General features: G+C 44.4%; 2 protein-coding genes across 3 annotated transcripts; one reads left to right on the top strand and one right to left on the bottom strand.

Annotated features, from left to right (window-relative positions):
• Positions 1-531: 531 nt before the first annotated feature.
• LOC123064779 (uncharacterized) lies at positions 532-1528 on the bottom strand. Its single transcript, XM_044488174.1, has 2 exons — positions 1027-1528; positions 532-930 (listed from the first exon to the last, which is right to left on the bottom strand). The coding sequence occupies exons 1-2, from the start codon at positions 1420-1422 to the stop codon at positions 787-789; spliced, it is 540 nt and encodes a 179-aa protein (XP_044344109.1). The 5' UTR covers positions 1423-1528; the 3' UTR covers positions 532-786.
• A 4131-nt stretch (positions 1529-5659) lies between these two features.
• Positions 5660-14040, top strand: LOC123068589 (putative disease resistance protein RGA1). Of its 2 annotated transcripts, none has more exons than XM_044491191.1 (7): positions 5660-7865; positions 7963-8030; positions 8190-12877; positions 12970-13083; positions 13369-13518; positions 13612-13743; positions 13835-14040. In XM_044491191.1, the coding sequence occupies exon 3, from the start codon at positions 8210-8212 to the stop codon at positions 12869-12871; it is 4662 nt and encodes a 1553-aa protein (XP_044347126.1). In that variant the 5' UTR covers positions 5660-7865; positions 7963-8030; positions 8190-8209; the 3' UTR covers positions 12872-12877; positions 12970-13083; positions 13369-13518; positions 13612-13743; positions 13835-14040. The 2 variants fall into 2 exon arrangements, with proteins under 2 accessions (XP_044347126.1, XP_044347125.1); XM_044491190.1 differs by having other exon boundaries at positions 5661-7865; positions 12959-13083.
• Positions 14041-14662: the final 622 nt, after the last annotated feature.

Consider the following 14662-nt stretch of genomic DNA (forward strand, 5'->3'; position numbering starts at 1 on the left):
TGGTATGAACACTTGAATCAGAGGCTGGCTGTGGATTTTTTCAGTGGCATAGTGATCCCTGCTCCCCAATCCTTGCAGAACTACTGCTCGATCTCAGGGCTGCAATCAGGAGGTTTGAAGCTGCAGGTAGTGATGACTGGCAACCATGATTGGAACAGGGCCAAAGAATTGGAACAGAGGATGCACTGAGTCAACAAGTTCTGGAGAAGAATGCAGAGATTGAACCAAAAATGTTATTGGCAGGTGTATTTACAGGATTTGTACTGCATTAATAGCTAGAAGAAAAATGTAATGCCAAAATCTTGTAATGGCTGAATGATGTAATGGTTGGATGATGTAATGATATTCCATGTTGCTATTTATGTGGTAATTGATGGTTCATTTTGTTAGACTGCAACTTGAGAAAACAACAGGAAGTGCTACTATGTGCTAAATTTCTGGTAACATATCACATAAACAGTAGGTAAATTTGTGAGAACATATCACATGTTCTCAACAACATATATGACATTTCAGCTTACACAAACACAGTTTGAGTAAACCAAAATAACAAGTAATTTATTAATATGCTAACAGAGTGACATAACCAGCAAAAGGACATAACCAGAGTGACATATCTAGTAAAATCACTAGTCCAGAGTGAGAAAATCACTAGTACAGCAGTTTAGTTCCGTATTTTTGCATAAGTTCATCACACAATAGGTACTATATGACCAGAGTGACATAAGGAACAAAAGGACATAGCAATTCAGTAATATGCTAACAGAAAATCACTACTCCATCATATCACATCTTTGATTTTTTCTTGGATTGCACATTCTGTTTTTTGGTAGCCTTCCTCTTCCCACCATTTGATCCTGCTTGTGCTTGAACTTCTCCTATGCTTTTAGCTAGCTGGCTTGATCTGATTTGAGCATCAGTGTTTGCTTGCTGTTAAAAAAATATGAGAGTACATAAGCATGTGAATGCACAAGTGATTAAGAAAAAGAAAAACTATTTGAAACAAGAGAGTGAACTTGTATTTACCTCAGATGACTTCATTTTCCTGCCTGTTTTCTTCAGGAAGGCATTCTTCTTCTTCCCCTTTTCAGGATTCTTGTGGCAACCTGTCTTGTTGTGCCCCTTGTGGCCACACATGCTGCAAGTAATTTTAGTGCCATGCTTTGACATTTTCTTTCCTTTTGGTGCTTCTCCCTCTTCCCTCTTCCTGTCATTATTCCTAGGCCTACCTGGCATACTCACATACCCAGGTGCTTGTGGTCTAGGTTTGTCAGAGATAGGCCATCTCTCTTGTCCTTCTACTGGCTCCAAGCAGTGCTCATATATCTTCTTAAATTGCTCAACTGAATAGCATTTGTGAATGAAGTCAGCTATGTTTCTTCCACTCTTGTATATGGCACTGATGGCATGGCAACAAGGCATCCCTGCTAGCTGAAAGTAACCACAAGAGCAAGTCCATTTGTCCAAGTTCACTGTATAGCTCCTTCCTCTACCACTGACATGTTTCACCTCAAACCCTTCCTTGCCATTCCAGAGCACATCACAGAACTGAGTCATTTTGATGGCCACCTTAAGCTTCTTGAAAATGTTTGGGCATATATCACTAGATGTCCACTTTTCACTTTTTCTCCTATTTTCTTGGACTCTAAGTGTCATCTTGTGTCTAATCTTCTCTAGCATAGAGATGATAGGATAGAATCTGGCCTCAACTATAGCATTGTTAAAGGACTCACATAGATTGTTATCGACTGAGTCACAAAGGGACCCAACAGGAAAAAATGATCTTGCCCAATGCTTAGGCTCTGTCCTCATTATGTCCCTTGCACCTTCAGGTGTATCTTGAGCTAACTTGGCCTTCCTATACATGAAATCTTCTCTATTTGCAGCCTTGGCAATTGCCCAAAATTTCTTTTGCAGAGCATGCTCTCTAAACTTTTTTTTCCAGTTAGCATAGATGTGTCTAGCACACATTCTATGTTGTGCCTTTGGTACGTAGTTTTGCATTGCATTGATAAGGCCCTACATTGAAGTTGCAAAAAATATATTACAATAGGTACATAGGACAAATGTAGATGGGACAAATTAACCTAGCCTAAAAAAGTGTACCTAGCATAAAAGTGAGTCGGTCACGCTTCTACAAGGCGAGTGAACCTAAGCAACCTACCATAAAAGTGAGTAGGTCACGCTTCATCAAGGAGAGTGAACCTAAGCAACCTACCATAAAAGTGAGTACGTCATGCTTCGACAAGACGAGTGAACCTAACCAACATAGCATGAACCTAAACAAACTAGTAATTAATAGGATATCACTAACAAGTAAATAATTAACAAAAAGCCAATATGGACAACTATGTGGACAACATACCTTCTGTTGATCTGATATGAACACCCATCCTTCACCTTGATCATTAATATCCAAGTCCTTTATCAAAAGGCCAACAAACCACTCCCAAGATTCACTAGTTTCTTTCTCCACTACTGCCCAAGCTACTGGATACATTTGATTATTAACATCTCTACCAATAGCACATAGAAGCTCACCTTGACATGCTCCTTTGAAAAAACAGCCATCAAGCCCAATAACTCTTCTGCAAGCTTTAAAACCCTTTTTCATAGCATTGAAGCATACATAGAAGCTTTGGAAAATATTTTGATCCATGTACTCAGGGTTCAAGCCAACAAGGATTGTGCTCCCAGGATTGCTCCTAAGTAGTTCAAGCTGGTAGTCGAACACCTTGGTGTACTCATCTTTCAGTCCGGCAAGTAGCTTCTCTGACACTATCTTCTTAGCAGGCTTGCACTTTGATGTTGAAACATCCGCAAAGAAATCTTTCAGAACCGTGGCTTTAATGCTATCAATTTTCCATGTCGGATTGGCTCTTAAGATGTGCTCATATCTCCTAGCAATAACTTTTGCTGTGACAAGGTGATTGTCTCTGTTAGGTGCACACTCATTTTGATCTTCATATGTGATCACCTGAAATCTAGAACACCTGCTACTATAAGCACCATATATAGTCCACGGACATCCAGGCCATCCACACTTAGCCCTGATCCTCCCTTCTTCTGACTTCATGAAGTTTATACTTCTAAATGTCAGAAGTCCATATTTTATTAGTGCCTTCCTCATCTGTTCCTTGCTCCTGAAAACCATTCCCAAGCAGAATAGTGGAATATCTACCTTAGGGTTGTACCTAGGGAACTTAGTTTTCCTCCTAACAAATTCTCCTTCATGATCACTTTCCTCATCATTGGAGTAATCTTCATCATCTGAGTCAAAGTGGTCTTCTCCTACCACTTCTTCCACATTTGCCACTAGATCTATTGGAACAACACCAGATGGATTTCTCTGAGCCCATCTCTTTGAGTCTCTAATTCTCTTCTTAAAAGCCTTTGCTTGTTCCCTTAGTTCCACATATTCCTCTTCCAGTCCACTGTCATCACTTCCTGCCACATAATCACTATCATCCTCCTCACTGTCTGAAACTGCAGAGCCATTGTCATCATTGTCATGTTCTTGTGTTTGTTGAGCTGCTGCATTACCACTATCTATTACTGGATTAATGACCTGAGAGCTATATATCTAAACCTGAGAACTTTGTATCTGAAATTGGGAACTCAATATCTGAACTTGTGAACTTTCAGTCCTCTGTTTCCTACAGAAATTGTGATTTGTAGGGCTGCTAATCACCTAGGTAATAACAACACTCTCATTTGGTTCGAGCACATTTTCTATTGCGGTCAATGATGATGGATCCACACTAATTATTTGCACATCATCGTCTGCAGTTATGAGTGCATCTGGTTCTACATCAGTCTCTCCTTCTAAATCATTGTCCATCTCATTTTCAAAATCACTACCACTGTCACTTGCACTCTGATCATCTTGCTCCCCAAAATACTCCACATAGACCTCAGCCACTCCTCCATCAGTTATATATTCAGACATCTTCATACAACCAGCATCATCACTCAAAAATAATAGGCCATCCACTAGTTTTTTACCAGGCATCAGGAAGTGAATCTTCATACTTTCTTTCACTGGTATGTGATCACCAAGAAAGCCTTTGATCTCTGGCAAAGACAATCTATCCCTTTCAATCTCTGAACTTGCTTCATCTCCACCAACATAGTCTAAAGTAGGCCCAATTCGAACAAATTGGCCACCAAAATGAAACCGCACATGTAGTTTGTCGCAAGGATCCATGATGACATGAGGAACCTGCATTGCCACAGATTTTTTGATAAAATCAACGAGTGATACAAGTACTCCGAACTAGATGTAAGAAAAATCTATTGTTTCTGCACAAAGTAAATGCCCTAAAAACCAGATTTTTCTGCGCCTACAAACCCTAACCAGAGACAATCATTGGTGAAAAAAACAAGGACGAGAAGACGAATAGAAGATGGAAGGGGATTACCAGAGATTTTTCCATCCGCCGTGATCGTCTTGTCGTCCCCGTGATCAATCAATGCATGTACGCCATTGCCGCTGCAAGCTGGGGAAGGAACGGGTGACGTCCAAGGAGAGAAACAGGGGAAGGAGCAGGTTCGTGGTGGGGTTTATGAGGACAGTAGGGCCCATAGTCCGTCCATCATGGCGTCCAATTAACCCCTAATCCCAGCCACGCCAGCAATCCCGACGCCCAAACCATCTATTAGCACTAATGGGCTGGGATAAACCGGGATTAACAAAGACAAGGTGACAATTCCAGGGATTCTCAATTCAGGGTTTGATTCAGACTTGGAGAACAAAATCAAGGTTTTTTTTAGACTTTTGCCCTACTAAATACTACAACGACGTACAGAAAAAAAAACATGGGGGCCGGGGGCGGTCAGACATCGTTTGTACATCATCTGCCCTCCAATACAGTTACAACACCTGAGTGGCCCACCATCGATGCAATCCACCATTTCTTGTCAGGGATGTAAATGACAAATAAATGGTCTGAAAACCTCGTTCAGTTAGCTTTAGCTAGCTTGATAGTTTATTTTTTCAAACAAAAACTTTATTAAACTATTAGACAGTAGCAGAATCAACAATAAGATGGCCCATGAGCTCGCACGACAGCAGCTGCCAGCGATGACAACTCACGCAGCGGCCGCAGGGGCAGCAGCTTGGATGCAACAACAGTAGTAGTTTAGATGCGACATCAGCTGCTTATGGCCAATGTCCGCTAGCACGGACGGCGGCGGCGAGCCGGGGTCGAATCCGTCGGAGGTTATTATACTAGCGGGAGTAACTTATGGGATGAGAACTTTTTCGGTCATATGATATGGGCCTTTTTTTGCCTTGTAGTACGTTGAAACGACGGTTATTATACAGTTCGGGGTTTTTTACTGGATCCGTTAGAAATGATCTAAGGATATCTCCAACACTGACCCATAAACCCAACACTCTATCCGTCTGCGTGGGGTGTTATATACACATAGTGAGTTTTCACAACTTGGTATACTAGTTTCGCCGACAATGCGCGAGGTGTTATCTACTCCCTCCGTTTTTAAATATCCTTTTTAGAGTTCTTTTTATTTTGTTTTCTGGTTTTTTTTTTTTTTGAGTTCTGAGGATACCCAGTGACAGCACCGCAGCGGCCCACTGTCGACCAACCCGAACCCACCCACCACCATTCCTTCCTCCTCTGCTCTGCTCCCGACCTCAGACGGCGGCGACGGCGAGGAGACGCTCGTCTTCCAGTCCAGCTGCTCAGCTACCTGAACGGCATGGTCGCCCCCGGCGCCCTCTCCTCCGTCCGCTGGAACTGGAACTGGAACTGGAAGCAAGCGCCACTCAGCAGGTCAGCTCTCGTCCGTTCTGCCCGCGCCCTGCAGGTGCTTGCGTTTATTCCCACCAGCACCAGGTTCATTCCACCGCTGCGACCTACCTAGCTAGCTCGATTGATTACCATGGTCACCAACCAACCACTCAGACTCAGTTGCCGACCGCGTGCACGCACGCTTGTTTGCTTCTCTGGAATTGCAGCTGTCTCTTTCATCCTATTGTCTGTCTTTCTCCCTCGATCGGCGTGTCCCCAGAAATTAAGTAAGTAATGGCCGCCATACATCAAGAGGAGAGCTTGAGCCTTGTGAGAGCCAATTCAAGTATATGATCAACCCGAGCCTAGCTTTGTAACGCTCAGCTTACCAAGCTCATTCACATGGCATGTCCATGTCCTTGTGCCGACCAGCGCCTTGAAGGCCGCAACGTCACCAGCGCCAGACCCGCAGCCTAGCCTTGTCTTTACCCTTGGATTTGCTTCACGGGATGGGATGCGATTAGTTTGGTTGATCACATCCGGTGGGAGCAATGCTATCTTTGGCTCGAGCAGATTACTCGCCCGTCGGACCTGAACTTGATCACTCCTTCAGGAGCACCACAACTGAGGCTCCTTCAGTTCACTAGCACTAGTATAACAGTAAAAGACCTCGATGCTGAAGGAGGGGTCATTTGCTTGCTTGTCAAGCAGCCAAACCAATTGCGATCCTGGTCTCTCTTGATCCCGCCCTCTCTCGTATCAACTCCAGGCATTGCTGCACAGGTCGAATGTATTCCTCTTAAGAAGACCACCGAGCCTCTCCCCAATACGTACAGACAGAGTATATTCTGGAACGACAGGAGTAGCTTTTAGTATTGGTTATTACTCCCTCCGTAAAGAAATATAAGAGCGTTTACAACACTAAAATAGTGACCTAAACCCTCTTATATTTCTTTACAGAGGTAGTACTAGTTTATTTGTAGCTCTCCATTTTTTGAATCTGTGTGACAAGTGGAGCAAGTAGCCTGATTATTACTACTGAAGAACTACTTTTGGCTTTGTGCAGCTGCTTAGTTCTTTCACCTCACACTTGTGCTCTGCAAGCAAAGCAAATGTACCACGTTGGCTTTGTTTAATCACTGATTAATTAACACTCGCTTACCAAGCTCATTCACATGGCTTGTCCTTGTGCCAGCCAGCGCCTTGAAGACCGCAACACCACTGAGTGACGCGAGACCCGCAGCCTAGTCTTGTTTTTACTCTTGGATGCATGCTTTGCTTGGGCAGCGATTAGTTTAGTTGATGACTTGTACCTGCTGATCATCAATACAGATTGAGAGACATCATATCGTGGTAAGTAAAGTAAGCAGCTGTTCTTGAGATGCGCATACCATACACAACTCTCTTTATTATATGCGCCAACGTCTACATATCGCCAAATAACTTGCAGCTTTTACTAAGTACTACTCCCTCCGTCCGGAAATACTCGTCGAAGGAATGGATGTATCTAGATGTATTTTAGTTCTAGATACATTTATTTTTATGCATTTCTCCGACAAGTATTTCCGGACGGAGGGAGTACACATGTTGACAGAGCAATTGCTTACCAAAGCCTTGGCTTAACTCATCAATAGTTCAGATGACATTTTCATATTTTGCGAATCGTATGTCGTAATGATTATAGCACTGGAAACTTCATTCAAATACAAATTTGATGGCATGTTTTTTTGTGTGCCGGATACAAATTCTGTTGGCCAAACTGATTTTTGAATCTCAAAATACGCAGAAGCCAGTAGACTAGAAGGAGAGGGAGTAGGTTTTTTGTACTTGCGGATGACAGCCCCTCGTATATCTTATTAAGTGCGTGTGACAAGTGCAGCTTGTCCAGTAATACTAGTTAATTAGTACTAGATCAGATCTGTCCGAGTGCTAAACACTCACTAACTCACTCTCTCTTTCTCACTGCCGCTCTCCGCCGCTTGCTCTCTTCTCCCTGCCTCCCCCCGTCGCCTCGTCCTCTCCCTCATCGCCTCGCCCTCTCCCCCGTCGCCACGGCGACGGCAGCTCCCGGATCTGGACCAGCCGCACCGCACTGCTGCCGCAGATCACCAGGTACTAAGTCAGATCTCTCTCTCTCTCTCTCTCTCTCTCTCTGTCTCTTGTGCATATGTAAGGTTCCTGTAGTCCTGATCGCTATATCCTTTTGCAGCTAGCTAGGCCTCCCTGTCAGTCGGCCCCCATCACCGGCAGACCAGTACCTCGTGCGCGCGAGTCAGCGTACGTAGTACCTACACCTCTCCTTTAATTTGCAGCTAGCCTGTACAGTCAGTACTACTATCTTTTCCAGGATTTCTTACTTTTTATTAGTGACGGCAAATCAATGCATGCATGTATGTACCAATAATTGGATTTCCTTTGGTTTCTGGATTGATGCAGGTCGTACATCCTTGCATCTGATGGGAATGTACGCGGCGCTCCGTGCGGCGCAATGGGTGGTGGGCAAGGCACTAGCCCCCGTTGCCAATGGCATGCTAGGGGCTTGGGCAGCCACCAAGAACTTTGGTCCCAACGTCGATGCCCTCAGCACAGAGTTGCTGCTCGTGAAGGCCACGCTTGAGCAAGCTGCCTACAAGGAGCTTGGAGGCCCGGCAATGGAGATGCTGCTGCAGAAGCTGCAGGACTCAGCGCAGAATGCTGAAGACTTGTTGGATGAGCTGGACTACTTTCGCATCCACGATGAGCTCCATGGCACACACGATGCTGCCGACCAGCACGGCGAAGGTGGCGTGCACAACCTCGCCCTCAATGCTCGGCACACCGCCAAAGCTGTTGGCAAACTGGTCAACTGTTGCCCTTGGCAGCGTTCTAAGCGCCGACAGAGCTCACACGACGATTCCTCCTCAGCGCAAGATGCCAATCAGGTGGTCAGGGGATGCATGCCCAAGCTCGGTAAACTCCTACCTTGCACATTTTCCCCACATTCACATGTTCATGGTGATGATGACGATCATGGCAATGGGCAAGAAACACCAAAACTTGAGTTTAATAGGGTTGATTTCTCTCAAAGGATGAAGGATACTGTAGGGAAACTGCAGCTTATGCGTAATGAGATTAACAAGATTTTGCAGGGTTGTAGCCTTAGAACTGTCTCAAATATAGCCCAGAGCCGTCCCATCACCAAAGGTCGAATTGATGAGCCAAAATTGTACGGGAGGGACCGTGTCATGAATAGCACCATACATGATATCACCAATGGTCAGTACTGTGGCAAGGGGCTAACTGTGCTTCCGGTTGTTGGTCCAGGGGGAGTGGGGAAGACAACTCTGATACAACACATATATGACAACCAACAAGTGCAGGATCATTTTCCAGTCATGATTTGGATATTTGTGTCCCTCGATTTCAATCTGGACAAGGTGCTAGAACAGATTAAAAGATCTACCCCTCAAGTTAGAAGTGAAAAAAAGTGCAGTACAACAGAAGAGTTGATTGAAGAGAGATTAAAATCTAAAAGGTTCTTACTTGTCTTGGACGATATATGGCGGATTAGTAATGGGGATGACTGGGGGAAATTATTGTCAACACTCAATCAATCACAAGAAAAGGGTTGTATCATTCTAATCACAACTCGGTTTCAATCAATAGCACAGAATGTTAAAACAACTGCCGAGTCAATAGAACTGGGTGGTTTAGAATCTAAAGAGTTTAGGAAGTTATTCCTTGCATTTGTCTTTGGCAGTGAGCAATGTGGAAAGGATAAACATTTTTTGCTTGAGACTGGAGATAAGATAATGGAAAAACTAAAGGGATCCCCTCTTGCAGCAAAGACCGTTGGTAGATTATTGAGTAAAGATCTTAGTTTGTGTCATTGGAAAAGGGTCCTAAAAAGCAAAGAATGGGAGAAGCAGACCGATGGCAATGGAATTATGCCTGCCTTGAAGCTTAGCTATGACTTTCTTCCTTTCCATCTGCAACAATGTTTTTTCTATTCTGCATTGTTTCCTGAAGATTACCATTTCAGAAGCCGTGAGCTCATCAATCTGTGGATCGGACTAGATATTTTGATACCTGGTGGTCAAAACCAAACATGTGAAGATATAGGTTTGAGCAATCTAAATGCTTTAGTCATCCATGGATTTTTTAGAGAAGAGGAAACTTCTGCTGGTCCGCGTTATGTTATGCATGACCTACTGCATGATTTGGCATTGAAGGTTGCATCACATGATTGTCTTAGTTTACATCTCCCTAATGATGGATCAGTAGAAGTTCAGCCATCAATCCGTCACTTGTCTATAAGCACAGAGGACTTAGTGAAATATGATGCAGTGTCCAGTGAAAAGTTAAGGAGTGAATTGGAAGAAATAAAGACAAGATTGAAGGTTGAACATTTGCATACACTGATGTTATTTGGAAAAATGGATGAAAGTTTTGCTGAGATATTTGGTGATTTCTTTGGGGAAGCAAACGCTCTTCGTGTTCTTTATTTGCCCAACATGATGTATCCTGTGCAGTCCATGTTACATAACTTTTCAGGACTTGTCCACCTACGATGCCTATGTCTAGGGACAAGGGTGAGACAGATGCATTTACCAATTAGCATCTCCAAATTCTACCATTTAAGGATTCTAGACCTTGTGTCATGGGAAGGGAGTCGTGATTTGCCTGAAGACATGAGCAACCTTGCAAAGTTGTGCCATATTCATATTCGTTTTCATCAGCGTCATTCTGATATTTGTAATGTGGGGAAATTTAAACTCTTGGAAGAGTTAAATGTATTTCGAGTCCATGAAGAAAGTAAAGGATTTGAACCAAGTCAACTAGAGCATTTGACCAAGCTAAGGGAGCTTGGCATCTACAACCTTGAGAAAATACATACAATAGAAGAAGCAGCTGAAGCAAAACTGATAGAGAAAAACTACTTGAAGAGGTTAGCATTGGTTTGGGATAGTGGGCGCTCTAGTGTTGAGCCTGTTATGGAAGCATTGGTTCTTGAGAGCCTTCAACCCCATGAAGATATCCAAGTGTTGTGCATTAGAGGGCACAGAGGCCCTTCTTGTCCAACATGGCTGGGTGATGAGTTTGCTGTTGAAGGTCTACAATCTCTTTATCTTTATGGTGTTTCTTGGGAAATTTTCCCTTCTTTAGGGAAGGCGTGGGATCTTCATGAACTAAGGTTGGTGGATATTGCCAGACCGAAGGTGTTTGTTATAGAGAAAAGCTTTTGCATGCTAATAAAGCTTGAACTCATTGGCCTAGCAAGTTTTGAGAAATGGGTTCTCCCAGCTGAACATGCTCATATGTTCCCTCTTTTGCAACGGTTGACTATAAGAAAGTGCCCGAGATTATTGGGGTTGCCTTTTTCAAACCACATTGCTTCCCCATATTGGTTTCCCAAACTACAACATGTTGATATACAGGACTGTCCAGAATTCTCGTCAGTGATTCCCATCTCCTGGGTTGAAAGGATTGAAAGTCTGCGTCTTGTCACGATTAGAAGCGTCAAGCTACTAAAGTGGTTTCAATACTCAAAATCAGCCGATGGAGTAAAATTGGCAATTTTTGGAAAATGTGATCTATATAGCTTAGATCAAGTGTTAGTTTTTTATAAGGAGGCAGGCCTTGAGAAGCTAGCACTCAAGAGGTGCCCACCTCTAGAATTGAAGCACCTTCTGATGCTAACCTCGTTGAAGACATTGTTTGTAGAAGAATCAGATGGTCTGGTTGGACCACTAGGTGGCCAGGGTGATGTGGAATGGCAGCTCCCTGTTGAGCATATCAAGATCGAGCGCTTAAACGGTAATAGTGGGAAGGAATTGACAGAGCTCCTCCCCCATCTCCCAAGGCTCTCCAAATTGGAAATAAAGTTTTGTGGCAACATAAAACAGCCAGTGCTGCTACAAACAACAGTGATGGAGAAAGATGAAATAACAGCAGCAGAACAGGAAGAGGATAATGGGGTGGATGTGCAACAAACAACATCAGAAGCATCAAAGATGGGAGGAGGTGAAATAACAGCAGCAACAGAGGAAGAGGATGAGGAAGATGAATTGACGACATCAGAAGCGGAAGCGGAAGAGGAAGAGGAAGATGAATTGACGGCATCGGGAGAGGAAGAGGATGAGGAAGATGAATTGAAGTCATCAGAAGAGGAAGAGGATGAGGAAGATGAATTGAAGTCATCAGAAGAGAAAGAGGATGAGGAAGATGAATTGACGGCATCAGAAGAGAAAGAGGATGATGGGGTGCTGCTCTTCCCAGCTCATCTCTTTGACTTACTACAGGAGTTGGTCATCTATGATTGCCCAGAGATGGTCCTGATGAACCCACCAACTCTTGTTCCTGGAGGAGGATGGTTCCAAGCCTTGAGATCTCTCCAGAGATTAAGTATACAGCTCTCCCCAAAGTTTCTGTCTGCCTTCTCGTTTTCCCGTCACCTTTTCCCTTCCTCCCTGCAGTTTGTGGCGCTTTGGGGTGTGGAAGACATGGGGACACTGGAGCCCCTCTCAAACCTCTCCTTTCTTACCAGATTGGAATTGATTGGTTGCGGAAAAGATCTGAAATGTCAGGGCTTGCGCTCTCTCCTTACCACCAGGGGCCAGCTCGACGAATTAAGAGTCTTTGGCAGCACTATGTTCTTTGCTGGTTGGGATCCCAATCCTAGGCGGTCTTTGGGGGGTGTCGAGGGAGAAGAAGAGCAGCAGACACAACTTGTTTCATCCACACTGCAGAAGCTCAGCACTGATGACGCAGCGGGACTCCTTGCTGCACCCATCTGCAGCTTCCTCTCTTCCTCCCTCACCAAGCTGGAACTTCATGGGGATGGGTCTGAAGGGATGAAGTGCTTCAGCAAGGAGCAGGAGGATGCCCTTCAGCTCCTCTCCTCCCTCCAGCTACTTAAGTTTCATGGTTTCAACGACCTTCAACAACTCCCCGCAGGGCTGCGCAACATTACCAGCCTCAAGATATTATCAATCGAATTCTGTCGAGCCATCTCATCGTTGCCCAAGGATGGCCTCCCTGATTCACTCCAAGAGCTACATGTCAAATACAGCTGCCTGAAGCTAACACTGCAGTGCAGGGGGTTAGAGGGAATCATCCCAGAAATCGATATACGCTGATCGAAGGTAACACAAACATATTTTCTTATGTTTTTCCACTTTGCCCTTTTCCTGCAATCCTGCTCAATAACACTTCTTTGTTCCTAGTAACTGTGCAGGGCAATGCCTTGGAGTTCCCTTGTACATTCTCCCAGCCTTGTAGAGCTCTTCCCTTTCCATACGTACACACTTTGGTCTTGTGGCAGCCGTATTCCTTCCTGTACATAAATCTGGTAAGCACACTAAATGGGAACTTGACTCCTGCTGTATCGTATCAATTATATCCACTTCCACTTACTTGCTGCAAAAAAATATATCCACTTATGCTCCTGCTATATTAGATTTCCATTTTCTTCTCAAACGATAGTGAAGATTTATTTGTCAACACACCTGATCTTTCCACAAGTCGAGAAAACCAACATCACTGTCAGCCAATGCCTTCTGCAAGTCTCTTCTTTTCTTCCTAGATGTAGTTTCTAACGAAACATGTGATCACCATTTGTTTTGGTTCTGTGCAGGTGTACGTACGATCTTTTAGGCTTCTTCGTATTTGCATTTAAGTTTGTTTTATTGTCATTAATCAAGACGTGGTAGTCTACTTTCCTATTTTTGGTGTCGCAATCGAAATATCACTACAGTATCAGGATTGAATAAAGGAGACTTTCAAGGTGATCATTTTTTTTGTACACTGCTATGTTGGTATTTAGTAACCTGCAGGCCTATTCACCTGCATTCATAGTTTCTGTTTGCTTGTTGTTCAGGTGTTTTAGTGTTTGTTTGGTGGGATTTTTAGCCACCTGCGTTTATACTTTGTCCAAAACTCATGAAGACTTGATGGTGTACCTGGAAAGTTCAGTTTTAAGGATCAAAGACCATCATAGCATACTGATAAGGTTTGCAGTTTTCAAATTTAGTCTACTTTGTACTGATACCAAGTATGCGTACATTTCTCATGACTGTTGTCAATGAAATTTAATGGTGTAGGATCTTCACAAGAACAACCTGCATACTGTAGCAGTTCAGGCATGGAGCCAATTCAGATCATGGGGATGTTAGAGTTATAATATAAGTCATGTACCCCTTTGTATTTATCCCGTTGTATAAGGGGTTTCCTGCATATGTTCCACACCTGTATATGTATATATATCGGCCTATGGCCTCATGGGAATACAAGTTGCTTATTCCTAACATGGTATTAGAGCTAGGTCAATTTTTTGCACGCTGCAACTCGTGCTATTGATCTGTCTCTCCTCTCCGATCGAAGGCGCCGGCCTCGATCTCCCGGAGTCTCCCGATCTGATCAATCGAGTCTGGCTCATCTTACTCCCGCTCGAAAGCCCCGATCTCCCGATCAGGATCGAAGCGATCTTCTGGAGTCTCCCGCTAGAAGCCCCGATCTCCCGATTGGATCGATGCTGCTCCCGCTCGAAGCTGCTCCCGCTCGAAGCCAGCGCCCGATCCGGTCCGGTCGCTCGTTCCGCCAGTGCCCGCCGGTTCCGGTCGCTCGATCCAGTCGCTCACTTTGCCAGTGCCCGCCTGATCTGGTCGCCAGCGCTCGCCTGATCCAGTCGCCCGTTCCTGCCCTGAAGTCGCTACTCCCTGCTCGCGCCTGATTCCGCTGCTGGTAGTCTGCTGTCACTGGTGCTCTCGTCGGATCTAAACAAAAATGTCTGCTGCATCGGGCTATGTTGTTGTCCCTCGCTGTCCGGTGATCTTTGATGGTACTAACTACACCGAGTTCACTGGCTTCATGCGCATTCACATGCGTAGCATCCGTCTCTGGGGTGTTCTTTCTGGCGAGGTCTGCTGTTC

Source organism: Triticum aestivum, chromosome 3B, assembly GCF_018294505.1.
Source record: "Triticum aestivum cultivar Chinese Spring chromosome 3B, IWGSC CS RefSeq v2.1, whole genome shotgun sequence".
NCBI classification, from domain to species: Eukaryota; Viridiplantae; Streptophyta; class Magnoliopsida; order Poales; family Poaceae; genus Triticum; species Triticum aestivum.